Source organism: Drosophila serrata, unplaced genomic scaffold (genome assembly GCF_035046125.1).
Source record: "Drosophila serrata isolate PLE 108 unplaced genomic scaffold, ASM3504612v1 contig_228, whole genome shotgun sequence".
NCBI lineage: Eukaryota > Metazoa > Arthropoda > Insecta > Diptera > Drosophilidae > Drosophila > Drosophila serrata.
This window is the reverse complement of record NW_028257126.1, coordinates 1395324-1411811: the sequence shown is the minus strand read 5'-3', so window position 1 is coordinate 1411811 and position 16488 is coordinate 1395324. Positions and strand designations below refer to the sequence as shown.

The 16488-nt window shown below is 39.7% G+C and overlaps 1 protein-coding gene across 2 annotated transcripts; it reads right to left on the bottom strand.

Moving 5' to 3' along the window:
- Window positions 1-1236: 1236 nt before the first annotated feature.
- On the bottom strand, window positions 1237-15297 carry Nep2 (M13 family metallopeptidase neprilysin 2). Of its 2 annotated transcripts, XM_020957380.2 has the most exons (10): window positions 14876-15297; window positions 5442-5947; window positions 4740-4954; window positions 4496-4672; window positions 4062-4438; window positions 3909-3941; window positions 2599-3008; window positions 2085-2335; window positions 1840-2026; window positions 1237-1593 (listed from the first exon to the last, which is right to left on the bottom strand). In XM_020957380.2, exons 1-10 carry the CDS (start codon window positions 14890-14892, stop codon window positions 1442-1444), a joined length of 2325 nt encoding a protein of 774 aa, XP_020813039.1. In that variant the 5' UTR covers window positions 14893-15297; the 3' UTR covers window positions 1237-1441. The 2 variants fall into 2 exon arrangements, with proteins under 2 accessions (XP_020813039.1, XP_020813040.1); XM_020957381.2 differs by lacking the exon at window positions 3909-3941.
- Between the last annotated feature and the right edge of the window lie 1191 nt (window positions 15298-16488).

Here is a 16488-nt window from a genome sequence, read left to right as displayed (position 1 = left end):
CACGAATAATTCAAGACCAAGATAAGATAAATCCGTTCAGCCATTCTCGAGTTTTAGCGAGACTAACGAACAGCTGTATATTTTTATATATATAGAAGATATATATCCATCCAATAGGAGAAGACGTCAAGGATAAAAAAGTAAATCGATTTTTTGGGTACGAGACGCCACATTTCTCGACTAGTTTCAAAAGTATTGAATTTTTTTTTAATTCGCTATCTATTACATTTTAATTCGGTTTCCCTAAATATTATACTTAATTGCATCGATGGTATGGAAGTATCAAATGTCCTTGCATTGAACTGACTGCAATTGTAGGATAATTTGTATATAATGTAATGGTCAAGAAACTTTTAATCTGTTTTTGATTTGTACGCAGTTTTATTCTATTTAAATTTTATAGTTAATTTAGCAAGTTTTCAAAAAAATTTTAAAAATCATAATAAACAAGAAAGAAGGCTAACTTCGGCACGAAGTTTATATACCCTTGCAGATAGAACATTAATGATTAGGAATCCAATATATATAATATAATATAATACAATATAAATTATATATATTTATGTTAATAAAACAATAAAGTAATACCTGCTTTCATTTCATTCAGATATACATATTATATTCGCAGTTCGCAGATTTGCATTTTTCCTATACATCTAACGATAATGCAGCTATATGATATAGTCGTCCGATTTTCATAAAATTTGACACAAAATTTAAGACTAATATAAAATGGCTATATCTCAAATTTGATTAAATTCTGTTGAAAACTGAAATGTTCTAATTTTTTTTGTAAAAATTTCCAGATTATTCCTATAGCAGCTATATGATATAGTCGTCCGATCCGGCCCGTTCCGACTTATATACGAGTGAGAGTATATAGAAGACTTACAACAAAGTTTCATTTAGATAGCTTCAAAACTGAGAGACTAGTTTGCGTAGAAACGGAAAGACGGAAAGACGGACATGGCTAGATCGACTGATTAAAAATATATGTACTTTAAATGGTCGGAGGTGCCTCCTTCACTGCGTTGCAAACTTGTGACTAAAATTATAATACATAAAGAAATCTCAAAAGACGTCTACGAATTTCAAATTTCACAAATACAAACTTCCCTTGATTCCGACACATACATAAATTGTATAACAAAAGTAAAATTTTAAATTTCACAAAGACAAACTTCCCTTGATTCCGACACATACATAAGTTTTATAACAAAAGTAAAATCAAAGAAATTTGGATTAATTACATATAAACAATTTTTATTAAATACGATTTTTACATAATGCATACTTAGCATAAATGCGATCGATATTGTATTTGTATTTCTACGTGAGACTAGCCCCTCTAAAAACGGGCTTGATCGCTAGCTTTCCTTGCATTCTATTGCCTATCTCATTCTACGGACATAATTGCCCGAAATCAACTCCAGGTCAGGTCCTACCAAACTTCGCACTTCTGCACCGGATTCATTGGGGAACCATCTGGGCATTGGAAGTCCTTGGCAAAGTCCTTCATATTGCTGAGCGATCCAAGGACGCGGAACTCGGATGGGGAATGCACGCCAGTCGTAATACGCATCTTAAGAGATTCTGGAATAGAAGAAGAAAATTCATAATAAGTAATGTGTATGCATCCTTATTGATGATAAGCTTTAACTGAAATAAAATATATAAATATTAAATTAAAGAACAATAGCATCTGACGATGTTAGGCCCAAAATAATAGGATTACCTCACCGAATGACAGAAAATGCTACAAGAATATTGTTACTTAAATTACATGTATGAAAACCATATTTTACGTTAAGGAATTTCATAAAACCAATAAATTCCTACCTTTGCGGTACTTAGCACACCATGTCTGTCCGGCTGCTACCCAGAACATTTGTTCCGGAGTGTAGTCCAAGCCTGGAAGCTTCTTCTCCGGGCCATTCTTCTGTGCCCATCGTCTGTACGCGATGTACGACTCCTTCACGCCACCGTTATCAGCGATATTCTCGCCTTGCGTGTTGATTCCATTAAGCTGTGGCAAGAAGTTCTGTTTTAGATTTCACTTTACAAAATATTGAAGAACATCTTACATTTAGACCCGTGGCCTTTTCGGTGTAATTTCCATATTGCTCGATGATGCACTTTGCCTTGGCCAGGTAAGCCTTCTGGGTGTCCGGCTGCCACCAGTCACGCAAATTGCCCTTTACGTCAAACTGGCGACCTTGATCGTCAAATCCGTGGGTGATCTCGTGACCAATGACGTAGCCAATAGCGCCAAAGTTCATGTACTTGGGGCGCTGAGCGTTGAAGAAGTGTCCCTGCAGGATGCCGGCTGGGAATTCTATTCATAAATTTGTTAGAAATAAATGTAGTCTCATTAATATATTAATTTTTAAATAATCTTTTGTGTGTAATAACTACGAAAGTTCCTAATTAAAAACTTATCAGCAATCAACGGAGACACCTTTTTATATAAATAAATATCTAAGAGATTGTTGACAAGATGTACATATTGCTATAGGGATACCATTGTGTATGCTAATCATAGGTGTCCATACATTTTGGGATGCCCCTGGACTAATTTAAAGAAGATATGACACTTACGTATACTGTTCTCGAGGGAGGAGTAAAAGGCGTTCACGATCGCAGGACGAGCGTGTCTCACCCAATCCGTCTTGTTGACTGGCAGACGGAGCTTGTTGAAGGAGTAGTCCGTGCCGAAGATGTTCATGCCCAGGAAGGACTCGAAGTACTTGTCGGGGTCGATATCGAGCTTGGCGTAGTAGTTGGCCAGCTTTTCGTTGTCGAGCATCTCGTCCGGATAGCCGATGTGAGTGGCCATGCTGTGCAGCTTCTCCTTGGCCTCCTTCTTTGTCTTGGCGTCCATCCAGATGACCTCGTCCAGGATGTCGTTGAATACGTTGCGGATGTCGTTGACCATGTCTAGGGCGTTGGCCTTCGAGTCCTTGTGGAAGTGCTTGCGGACGTATAGCGATCCCACGGATATGCCAAGGCTGGGATGCGATTCGATAACCGTTGGATTAAATGGCGCATGGTGGCGTTACCAATTCAATGTGATGTCGGTTGTTGGTTCGAGGGAGTGCAGTTATTGAAATGGGTGGTTGAAGAGTTTGCGTGAAAGTGGAACACAAAATGAATATGGACATTAAGATCGGCGGGAAGACTTAGATCAGATACGATCGGAACTAATCACATCGGATCGGACCTGTCGGAAAGCTGTGAACGCTCGATGTGCAAGTGAAAAAAGGGACCTCGAGTGTCGCTGTGCCCAACGTGCGTGAATTAAAGTGCATTCACTTATCGACTACTAATTACCGAGGCCCATTGAGATCGAAAGTTATACCATAGATCTAACCAGAAGACATTGACCATTGCTTGCGATTCATATACAAAATAAACGAATGCTAACTACAAAGGTACACATTTCATTAGTGAATCGATGTACCTATCCGGTCAAATCAAGGATCTTCTCTTTAATAAGAACGGACGCTGATCTGCTTTATATTTTTAATATTGCAGCATTAATCGTTTTTACAGATTTGACAAGATCACTTTATCTGGACCAGGTTAATAGACCTAAGGCAACAAAAATTATTGATGTTTACACAATAAAGCGTAAAGGCATAAAAGCAAAGGAACTATCAAGTTTTACTACTATTTATCTTTGTTAGCTTTTTATCTCCACATATACTCTGTGTCTGTCCCCTGGAATTGGAGGTTCCACAGTCGATCTCTCTTAATGGGTCTTCGGTTTTATTCTTAGCATGCGTGTGTGGTTGTGGTTTAGTGTATCCTTTGTCTGTGCGGGATGCGAGTGTGTTTTGTGGGTTTCGTGTTTGTGTTAGTATCGCGCTTTTCCAAGAATATTATGAATGCATTTTCTAAATAAGTACCTATCGAAATCTTCTTCGGATTCTTCATCCATGCTGCAAATCACAAAGAAATCAAAAGAAGATACAGAAAACGGGCAGAGAAACGAGATACAGCCAACCCCCGAAGACCCTGACCCAAGGACGGAGCCGTGGCATCCCAAACAACACACTAACCTGCCGGTGGCGATGTCCACGCACTCCTTCCACCTCGCCTCCTGCTCCTGGCGTCCGGAGAGGGCTGTGGCGTACTGCAGCTGCCGCTTGCGGAACTCCTCGCTCAGGAATCCCACGGAGAAGCCGTGAATCCGCCAGAACATGTAGTTGGCAATGACGCGCTTCGGCGTCTTGGCCAGCAGCTTGCCGAGATCCTCAAAGAAGCTGGGCACCGACAGGTTGATCATCTCGTCCTCGGCCACGTCCAGTCCCTCGGGCAGCAGGGCGTTCATGTAGTCCACCCACTGAACGTACGGATAGGCGGCCTGAAGCTGGGCCGGAGTCCTCAGGTTGTACAGCTCCGAGGAGTTGCGTCGCTTCTCGTTTGGCCAGGAGATCTAAGGAAACAGACAATGTACTAATGGACACGGTAAACATCCAACCGAAGTACTCACATTGGCCAAGGCTATCTCGAACTCCAGCGAGCTCAGCAGTTCCGTCTTGGCCTTATCCTTGTTGGCACCGAAGAGCACGGCCACGTCCACCATGTAGTCGTAATAGGCGGTCACCAGGGTCTCATTAAAGCCCTTTACCAAGTACTCCCGGCTTAGCGCCAGAGCCGATTGGTCGAGCTAAAGTCCAAAGAATTTTAAATTATAAATTTCACGTAGTAAACAGCCACCTTTCCGAAGTACTCACATCAATAAGGCGTTTGGTACTGTTCTGCAGATCCACACCGATCGAGAAATCGATTATGTAGTCCATGCTGAAGCCAGCGGCACGGAACTTCTTAACCTGCTCCTGCCAGGTCCAGCTATCGTCGGCATTCCAGCTCTCTCCCTTGATCAGCGGCCATCCGCCCAGCTTCTCGGCCACGCGCTTGATGGGCTCGGCGCCCAGGGTCTCGATAAGAGCTACGGAAAGCGCAATGTTAGTAATTTTTTCCTAATTTCTAAAAATACTTTATATATCTGAAGTACATTGACCTAATATTAGCAATAAGGAAAGCTACAGTGTGTTCGATTGCAAGATAGCCTGTACCCAAAGCATTGTGTTTCAAATTAAGAGAAACATGAGCATGCACATAATTTACTTTGTCTATTCTCTGATTTAACAAAATCTTCAATTAAATTAACAAATTAAGGCAAAATGTTGTTAGAAAAAACTTGAACAGCATCCAAATAAAAGTAAATGTTGCAAATTTTGTATGCGTTGCAGAAGTTCAGCGTGCGCGGAAACCTATTTGTCTAACAACTCTCATACTTATTAACTCATATTATTATCAACAACTTTGGGAACACAAACCTGTCAACTTTTAATGAAAAACTAAAATGAATCTTGACATACACAGCAATATAAATAATAAGGATGTCCTAAATTTTATATTTTAGATTCACTTACTTTTGTTCATGCACGCTTTGTATAGCAGATTGGGCAGGCGGAAATGCTTGGGTTCCGTTTCCGGTCGCTCAGCGGTGATGATGTCCTTGAGCTGCTCCTGCAGCTTGTCGGAGATCACGGAGAAGGTGCTGATCGAGACCTTGTCGTCGGGAATGTTCTCCTCCTCGAGATAGGTGCCACAGGCAAACTCGTAGAAATTGTCACAAGGCTCCACCTCAGGCTTCATCTTCCGCAGAACCGTAGAGGCGGTGTGGATGCACTCCTGGGTGAGGCACCACTCATCCGCACCCGCCTTGCCCTTCGAAGGTTTGCCCATGGACACCTTGTTTATGGTGGGGCTCTCACTCTTCAGGGCAGTGGCCTGCGGGTTCTGCGAGGAGCTGGTCGCCCTCAGGACATCGTTGATCCACAGTCCAAGTGCAGCGGCTGTGGCCACAAACAGAATGGAGCTGACCACCAGCAGACTTCTCTCCAACTTGGTGCGGCGACGCCACCAGTTGGGGTTCCTGAAGGGTGAGGAAGTAAGTCGAAGTCAGTCGGGAATGGAATTATTATTAAATTAGTTTTGTAATTAAATCTGCTCTCATTTTATTACATTTTCTAGGTGCTAGTAATATTTGTAGAGTTTTCGTAGGTAAGTAAAGGAGACTAAAGAAAAGTTATCTTAATATCCCCTGCTAACTGATTGTAAAAATTTAAATTAACTGCAATAGACATATAAACATAAAAATAAAATATAAACAGCGACGCTCATAAACTGACAGCGGTGTTTATTGTTAATGATAACAAAGCTAAAGTATTTCAAATATGTATTCTATAATAATATAACATATAATATAATATTCGCCAACTAAATATTTGCACAATCAGATTAACTCGAAATAAAAACTGATTTACAGTTTTTTGCTACCAGCTGTATGTAATTGGTGGCTCACTTCCGATTTGTCAATATATCGGCCCCGCTGACCCTCTCTGGGCCCCCTCGCACCACCAGGGGCGCTGGATTTGGCAATTTATTGCCATAATTATTGTTGTTACTCTGTTGTTCAACTGGTTAAATTTCGTACACACAGAGTTTGAAAAGTCATGTTGGCCGCCGAACTCGTTACGACATTTCAGTATTTTTGTTTGATGTTTTTTCCGTGTGTGTGTGTGTGTGTGTGTGTGTGTGTGTGTGTGTGTGCGAACCCACACCAAGGCACAAGGCTTTTTAATGCCCGGCCATTTCCGTGGCCGAAGTGTAAGTATAACACGGCGAAATAAAAATGAAAACATCTACATCAGTAGCTGCACGAAAATAGATTCCGAAAAAGTGATGAATTTTTGCACGCTTCAATTATTGTGGAAAATTGTAAAATAATAACGCAAAAAGTTATGACTCCGGAGCGCAGCGAAGATGCTTTTAATGGGCGATTAAGTCACGGCCAGTGAATCCGACCGTTTACGGCCGATTGGCGGAAAGGTCAGGTCCACTGAGCAGAATCCCGGATCGCCCAATTCCCCATCGGATAGAGCCCCGCCCCACCAAAAGCCGTCATATGTAGGTACATACATTTCCAAAACTCGTGCCAGATGCGATGGATCGGGGATAGATCAATTATCCGGTTTAATGTGGCTGAACTTTTCCCTACCGCTAATGACACTCGGCCAGAATCGCAGCACCAAAAAACTAGGATGACTAATCAGTTAGTGATTAATGTGGATGTGCGCCGTGGGCTCTTGAAAACCTCCATATTTGCTTACATATACTATGCACAGCGGATATGCCGCATTTATTCACTTATTTGATTTATACAAAAAGCTGATGGTGATGGTGTTTCTAATTAATGCCAAGTTCTTATTATTTTTGGACTGAAGTGCATTATATCGAGAACTGGCCGCTTAATAAATTCGAGCACCGCAAAAAACTCGCCAGTATTTCGAAATTTTGTAAGATAAAGTAATGTCAAGCGGCAAACCAGTTTTGTAAATTATTTTGCCACTAATTACACATAATGATACCGGGCTTACAGAGTTGAACGACATTGCAGAGCGAATCGCAGTAAAGTGCTCTGGATTTCCTATCATGGAAATTGTACATAAAAAGAAGGAAGTGCTACCAAAAAAACGATGAGATATAGTTTGTGAAAGAAAAGGATTATTGTTGAGGTCTTGATGGTATAATATAAAGATAACACAAGCCGCTACTTTACGCCGAAAGCACAGAGCAAGATCTGACTTATCAGTATCCGGAGCAACAGCATAAATGTATCCTTTTAAGATTTATTATATTATTCTATTTAACACTTAGAAAGAAGAAATTTAAAAAACTGAATTTCTAGCATCAATAACGACCTTTTCTGTTGCTTTTAAAGACAATTTTCTTTCATTGATACGATTTCGTGGTTAATAAATACATAATAATAATGAATAATAAAAATTGATGTTTGGTCCTAATTTACATATCAATTGTTCATAATTGAAAAATGGAAACTGTCAACCCTATAATAAATCTTTAACCGAGTTTCGGTTTTATTTACTCCAATAACAAGAGCAAGTAATTCTAAAAATAAGTATACCATATCTTAAACAAATGAGATTAACAATAATAGGCTAAATTGGCTTAAAGTAAGAAGAATAAAAGCAGAATATCAAGAACTGCTATTGATCTAAATTGTTGAAGAAAAATTAACTAATATTACCTAATTTAACGGAAATAAAACTGATATGATAACAAGTTTACGGTACACTTGAGCAATGATCTTAAATATCACCCTGATTCGTAAGAAATAATAATAGATCGATTAAAAATACAACAGACCTTTGAGTATGCTTTTTTATACATTTATCCTCCCTGTTAGATACATTATTTTTTCCCAACAATTTAAGCAAAATAAACAATTAAGAAGCAGAAAGAAGCACGACGAAGTCCGAATACCCTATAAAGCTATTTAGCTTGTTTACTAATTGGTTGGCTTGTGAGTGATTCCAGTGCATTGTATAATCACCATTCGCAATCTCCGCTCTGCCAAATATGAAATATGACTACTGATCATCGCTTGCTCAACTTAACCCATCCCCAGTCCCATCCCCAACCCCGTCCCTAATTAAGTGAGTCTAGTCTGTGGATCGTGCATTTCCTTTATCCGCTTTATCGCTGGGGAAGATCACGATCTCCGAGTCCCGGAGTTCTCGCAAGAGCCCGTCTCGACTATGGCGAGATCATCGTGTGCTCATTCAGGGGCGCACCTTGCAAGGGATTCCCATGGAGGCCCTCTGGTGTCGAAGGCACCTGGCTCAAGTGCTAAAAACTTTAGGTGAGTGTGTGTGTGTATGTGTGTGTGAGTGGGGGAGGGGGAGATGGGGTTGGATGAAAGGGTGCCAAAAATGGGGCCCATGTCAATGGGAAGCCCAGCTTTTGTCTGCCTTGGGACAGTGTTGCCCAATAAATGTGTCAAGTGCAGGCGGCGTGCCTCTGCCATTGACGTGGCAGCGTGTACGTCACCCCAACTGAGAGACAAAAACAAAAAAAAAGAAACACACTGTCGTAATATGCACACGTGAAATCGCACACACATGTGTGTGCGAGTGACGTTTGGCAACTTTTTTACGTGCCGTGTATTTATTGTCTAGCTTTTTAATATGTTTTTGATAGTTTTTGGTGTCGCTTGCCGTTGTCTTTATTAATAGGCGAGCCCTGATTGACAGCCGCCACATTTGAATTATGGCCGACTCTGCCCCGGAAAATACAAACGCCCAGCTAAAAGGGAGTCACATTTCCGCCTGCCCAATTGGCTAATCGATGACCATTTACCTTGACTGACTTTACTGTAAATTCAAACGTGCTTATGTCACTTGAGTTCAGATAAGAGACTCGATAAAATGGACTGGATTAGATAAAATCTGGTATCTGATAATGAATATCTTTCTTAAGCATCTAAAAGTTACTTGTACGTGTGCTTAAGCCTCGTCTCATTAGTTTTATGATCGCGTTCTAAAGGTTTCTCCCAATCAGTGACTACTGTAATAACGAGCGTGACACAGTTAGCCAATGTTAGGGAACAAATTTGCATTTATCGGTCCGGTAATCTGCAGGTCGATAATTAACGAGCACGTAAGTACGAGCTTTTGACTGGATATTATTATTATTTACAAGTTAAGCTCGAAACAAATTCAATAAATCTCTAAATTCTTTCTGTTTACACGTGCAACTGCCTCCAGTTCCCAGTTAATGCCTCAGAACTGCGATCAGTTTTCTATTTTTGTTCGTAATGCCCAAACAAAGTGCTGCGACAAATTGCCTTTCAAGTGTTAATTTGTGCCACAGACACAATTACCTAATACATTTTAATTTCGTTGAGCGAGAGATGCGACTAAGATCCAGTCGCTCACACTTTGCCCGAATTGCCACTGAGCGTTTTTAATTGCCCCGCGAAAATCTCCGGCTGTTCCCATCTGCGACATCTCTTAACCCCAAAGCTCCACTGTACAGTGTGCCATTGGCTGTGCGCTCAGTATCATGTCAAGGATCGCAAATGATTATTAGCCGCAATAGGGAACAACTCACATCCAATGCAACATTAAAGTTTTCACTTCGAGTACATAATTCTAAGATCAGAGACTCTGAATAAAGTTTTTAAGTTTATGTTCTACTTTTATTTAGATAATTCTTGAGAGCGGAATAAAGTCCGAAGCTCATTAAGGGCATTGCAGCATCCTAAATTTATTTGCCATTGCATACTAACACAGCTTCAACTCCAAACAAAAAATGTAATTTTTAAAAGATATACATATATATGTTTTCGTAGCAAGTTGCATCTTGATTTCTTTGTAATATTTCATAAATTAATTAAATGAAAATCGGATGACTATAAGATATAGCTGCAATACAAACGATCGTAGATAAAAATTAAGAACTGTGGATGTACATTTGTAAAAACGTTATGCATTGGTAAATTTAAAGAAAGTTTTCAACATACATTTATAATTTACATTATAGTCGGCACTTAAATTATTATATACGGTTTCATACGGATTTTGAAATATATGTATGTATATAATAAAGATTTTAATATTAATGAGTGCACATGATTAAATGGTAAGCATTTAAAATGCATGGAGTTACTTTATACATAAGTGATTTCTCAAAGATAAATTAAAATAAAATTGCATTACTATCAAAGTAAGTCAAATAATTTTAACGATTGCCTACTTAACGATTGAATTACAATACTAAAATCTGGAATAAAAACGTTTCAATGATTATTATACCAAACAATATTAAAGTAAGGATTCAAAACCTATAATCCTTGCAACAAATAAAAATAAAAAATGAGAATATAAAATCGTTAGTTGATATGGTAAAAATAACTCTGAAGCAAATCCAATTTGCACTTGAATGTCTAAGAAAAAGGACATTTCTGCCGGGGCAAAAGAGCTTTTAATTGGCAATACTGCGGTGGCAAAGCGCCAATAAATTTCAATAAACACATTACGCCGTGGACTTGAACTTGGAGTGGCCTAAGTGGATTTGCTGTGGCGCACAGACAGACAGATGGATGGATCTTGGCCAGGTCGCCAGTGCTTGGGAGACGTGGAGCAACAGATGCAGGTTGCAGGTTGCAGGCTGCGACGACAAACCTTTGAAATCCACTTATTGGCAGGAAGAGCGCAATTTGCGCCAGGAAGGAGCGCGGCCTGCGACAATGCAATTTGCCACTGTGCCACTTAATTTTCTACCCTTAGTGGGGAGCTGCGGGCGGGCAGGGAGGCGGAGGCGGAACAGGACGGAGATGCGGAAAAGCGGAAAAACTGGAGGCGCCACGGCTAATGCAAACAAATCGCAGGATGTTCGGTGGGCGAGGAGGCGTCGGGGGTGGGCAGGCGATTCAGGTGATTCAATTGCGTGTGTCCATTGGCAAGGCCGCAAAATAACCGTTATGTGGCATGGCTGCCAAGTGCTGCTGGCCAAGGTTGCCAGATGTTGCCAATGCAAAATGCAAATGCACATGGGGCCCCGCATGCGAAATATCAAGGGAAATTTTCACATTTTATAGTCAACTCTATAGGCCCAAGTTCAATTATATTTAATATGCCAATCGCGATACAACTGTCAGCGAAATTTTCAACTCGCTGTCTGACCTCACATTTATAAAATAATCAATATCAAACATGAAGTACATTTATGGCATTTAATTAAACAAAAATAAATACCAGAAGACAAAGCGCCTTAACTGGATTATTTACCTGGAGAATTCTCAGCTTTATTATCTCGCTTATGGCACGTTCCCAGGTTTCATTAACCCCCCAAAGCCCACAAACAATTACCCGCTCAATTTCCTCAAGAATTTGAAATACTTAAGAGTCCCAAAGTCGCTACCATCAATCATCCCTGTGACAAATTTGCAAATTATTTTAAATTTTATTATGTGCCAAATGAGTAATAAAGCGCTTACAACAATCGCAGCCAGAAGAACGAGAACGAGAAAGGGAAGAAAGCCAAATAAGAGTCCGGCCATTACGTGAGCTACACGCTCCAAAATCTTACGAAAACGCAAAGAATTCTACCTTGAATTAAGGCCGTCGTTGGCCTGGTTTCGAACGACTCACGTGCGCTTCATAAGGAAGCCAGGAGAATTACTCCGGTGACAGGTCGGTGCCAGTCGCTCCCACTCGAGCGATGAGTTGCCGATCTTAATGTACACAAACAACGGCCAATTGCTGTGGCCTCGCAGGTGGATGAGTCAAGGGATTGGGTTGCGGAAGGACACTTATCATGATAAATTGATGGCCAAAACGTGTTAGCTAAACCACTTTTCCTGCTTACGTCTCCAAAATCAAAATGCCGAATAGAAACCAACACAAAGAACAAATGGAATGCAAAATTATGACCAAAAAGTACTTTCAAACATATATATTTTTATAATGATGGAGGAAATTCTGTCTTCGAAGTTTTTATCGCAAGCAATATCTTGTAAGAGAGAAACAAACTGTAGGATGCAAGGAAACTCCTGATCAGGAGACCTTTTACTAATATATAACAAATAAGAGTTTGGAAATCATGTCTACTTATCATGTTAAACATAGCCACTACGCCTTAACATCAGCATATAAACATATGTTCATACATAGCCACGAGAAATACGGTTGCCAGAGATAAAGCCTCTTAAATTAGAATAAACCTGTGAGATCGTTTCAGCTTTCTCCAAGAGATTCAATTCGGGCGGCGAATCGAAAATCAAGTCGCAGAGAAAGTGGCCGTGTCAGTCGTGATTAGAATTCACTCGAATGGCTTGAAACCCAAGACGTTGGCGATATCGTTCCAAGAAAAATGCAGTTTGCTGATATGCTCTTAGCTTTATGGTTTGCATAACCAACGATTTTCTGGGCAATAATAAAAGGGGGGGAAAGGTCAGTTAATGCCGCAGGGGCGGCAGTATCTCCGAACCGCAAAAGTAGTTACCTTCAGCGGTGCATGGAAAAAAGAAAACGCCAACGAAAACGAAAAGCCAAGAAAACGCAGCCGCATGGCCAAGAAAAACTGTGCTGACCATAATTGGAGTTGCACTAAGGTCTGCGTGCATTTAATTATGCAATTTGAGCAAATAGCTGCCCAGCAAAAAGCCACAAAAGAATCAACTAGTCATACTCCGAAGGCGCTTGGTTCTTGGCTGATTTCTCAGCTCAGCTCTTGTCTGCCCCGAATACCAGAGATAAAAAAAAACGTTTTCAAAAATAAAGGCATTCTGTATTAGGCAAATAGTAAAACCGGTAAGACAGTTCCATCAAAGGTGCGACTTTGCTTTTCTGTCATTTTCGGGGGCCCGCAGTACGATTTATTGTGGCTTTGCACCGAAATCGAGGCCCGATGCCTGAGACTCTATGGCGTATACGACCTTTTTTGATGGCCAGGCCCGGCCATCGAGACTGAAAAGGAGGGCTGCCTCTTTAACTTACGTAATGCTGACCTAGAAAAATTCGCATAAACAATATTCACGAATACTTGCCGACACCTTAAACCTAATAAAAGTAATAAAAGAGAAAGATGCACAAAATACAGCGCTTTGTTTACACTCAAAACATAAGTGGAAAACGTGATCTGCGAAATATGTTCACAGCTGATACATTGAATTGGCTTTCGATTACCCCGCGCGGCTTGGCTGAGAGCAAAAATTTTAATTAATTTGTAAACAATGCCGGACGGGGTTGAGTAAATCGGAAGATTTGTCGGAATTTCTTATCTTCGGCAAATGCTTTTCTGTTTGCTTCTTAAACTTGCCCATTGAACAAGCCCGCTGCCATTAGCAAGACAATAGTTAGACTGTTTGGGGGAGTGACTCATAACGAGTGGTTACAGCACTTTCAGAGTTTCCTACTCCCAAGAACAATGACTGGGTTGGCGGACACTGGGCAGGTAGTGGGAACTGTGTATTATATATGTTCCGGACACGCGTCCAGGCGCAAACAAAGAGCTAATGACTGGCTGCGCCACCGCGATAATAAAATAGGAAGAATGTAGATAGCTTCCTCTAAATTGCACCGGCCATGCAATTACAATTTCATTTTGTTTGCTGTTGCACTGTGCAGCTGTAGTCACACGCACAAATCGATCATTAAATGAATGGAGCAAAAACCATTGGGTTTGGATACTGGTAATTAAAGCGCGCTCGCCACCAATTCATCGCTGAGGCTTTCGGCTGCACAGCCTCCGACTTAGTTGACTGAACTCGATTAACACCGATCCCACTCCCAAGTGAACCCCGGCCAACTGGAAACCCGTTTTCGAATTTCCATCGAAGCACCCAGAGATGTCATGCAAAGCCATCCGAGGTTTTTGCCGGCAGCTGGCTTTTGGTTATGGTTTTATTTTCGTCTGTCATTGCTGCTGCACGTAGAAAAATAGGATAACTCGAAAAAGATCTCTTCTCATATCATGTGCATTTTCTAATTATACTATTAAATTTGGGTATCTATTAAGTGGGTTCTACACCTATTTATATATTCGTTTGAATACACACCTGACAAAATGCTGACATGATATTATCTTGTGAGACTAAAGCTCTTAGATCATTGAAGCTAACTCCAAAACTCCTTACAATTTTGAAGTGCTTTCTTGAAAAGTTGTGTATAGAAGTTCACAAATTTACTTAAATTGTTTATTTATGAAATATGTTTGTTTTATTTATGAAATAGATCTGATAAATCTCGAGATTTCTTACTGTGTGCCGGAATCGGTGGGCCCAGCTCGAGTGATAAGCCAGGGTCCCATCGAAACGTGTTTTCAATAATCATGCGCAACTTTCTTTTCCCAGTGCGTACCCATGAGCACCGCAGATATCTGTCCAAGTGGATAGGCTAGAGAAACTGTCCGAGCAAGACCACTTGGGGATTCGGGGATGGGATGGGTGTTCAGGAATAGCGCGAATCGAAACATTCGGAGCAGGTAGAATACTTACTTAATGACTGTCTGCATGTTGGCCGTTTCTAGTCGGTTTTTGTGATGGACCGACAATATTTATTTTACTGCGCGACAAGTTTGCTTAATTTCGTTATCGTGAAGTTAACGAGAGGCTGCTAAGCTGTTGCAGAGAATTAATTGCATTCAGTAAACACTCAGCTCAAAATCAAACGAAACTTCAACGTCTTCGAGCGGTTACAGGCGTCACTTGTCTCTCCCTCGCTTCTGTATATTATTTATTGACTTTGGTTTGTTCAACTATTTAGCGAGCAATTAATTTACACAGCGCTCCAACTCCCGCTGATGGGAATTTGAAACAAACTGACACCAACCGTGGGCTAATCCGCAATCTTGAAAACTTGGAAACTCGCGGTGGAACTTGACTTAGCCAACGAAAGCTTTCACCGGCAATGTTGCCAGTTTAGCTTATTTCAGGCTAGAACTGGGATACCTGACAATGGAAAAGCTTTTGAAAATTGCAACTAACTCATAGCTTTAAAAGTAGCGTATGTTAATATTTATTTAGCAATTCCAACAAAATTGTTATATATAGATATTCTTTATACTACGTATAAATATACCATTCGTATACTGAAGCTCAGTATACATGCGCCACTCTATTAAAAATAATGTGTCAAAAGAGCGGTGCCACATCGCTAAAATTTGAATACTGCATGAAACGAGGCAAAATATAGTTTTAATACATTATGGCAAACGTATTTTCGGTCTTTTAATAACTCTGTCTAATTTAGGCAAACATTTCAAAAATATTTTATCATAATATATATAAAAAACTGTTTAGATAACGTAAAGTTTAAAGAGAAATTATAAAATTACAGAAATTCAAGTCTATTTTATCTTGAACTGAGTAAAATTCCGAACTTAACATCGAAATGAGAGAAAAAAATTTTAATGTAAATAGTTTGGGAACTAGTTTTACCAATGAAATTAAAGTATAAGTGGTCAAAAGGAATCATACTGACTGTAATAGCTCAATAAGTTATTGTTTCCCTTTTCTTATTTTTTTATATTCAGTATTGCCGATTAAAAATATTATCATCGACATATGTTTGTACTCTTACTAGTAATTACTTAATCCAAAATTTCCCCAATATTCTAAAAAATGTTGTTTAAACAAAATCTACATTTTATAACCATAACTGCGTATTTAATGAATTAAACTTCTGTTGTAGTAGCCAATGCGCTAATTAATTAATTAATCAATAAAGTCCCAATCAGCGATGATTATGTGGGTGGTTGAATTGAAAAATCCGTTAAAAACCAAAGTTACAGCACAAGTTTCTGTAAATGTTTTATTTGGAATCATCCAATAATGAAATATAAATCAAAGTGTGCCACACTATATTTTCTAAAATATACAGAAATTTAAGCGCATGCATATGTATGTACGTTTTGATGTAAGGGGAAAAAGAAAACACCACATAATAATAATAATATCCGAATCAGACATTTCTATATATATATAAATTATAGCCTTCATAGAAATAAAAGGGTACAATTAAAAATAACTCCATGAAACTTGGATAGAAATTCTGAAAACAACAAAATTGTTTCACATTATATTATAAAATAAAATGAAAAACAAGACAT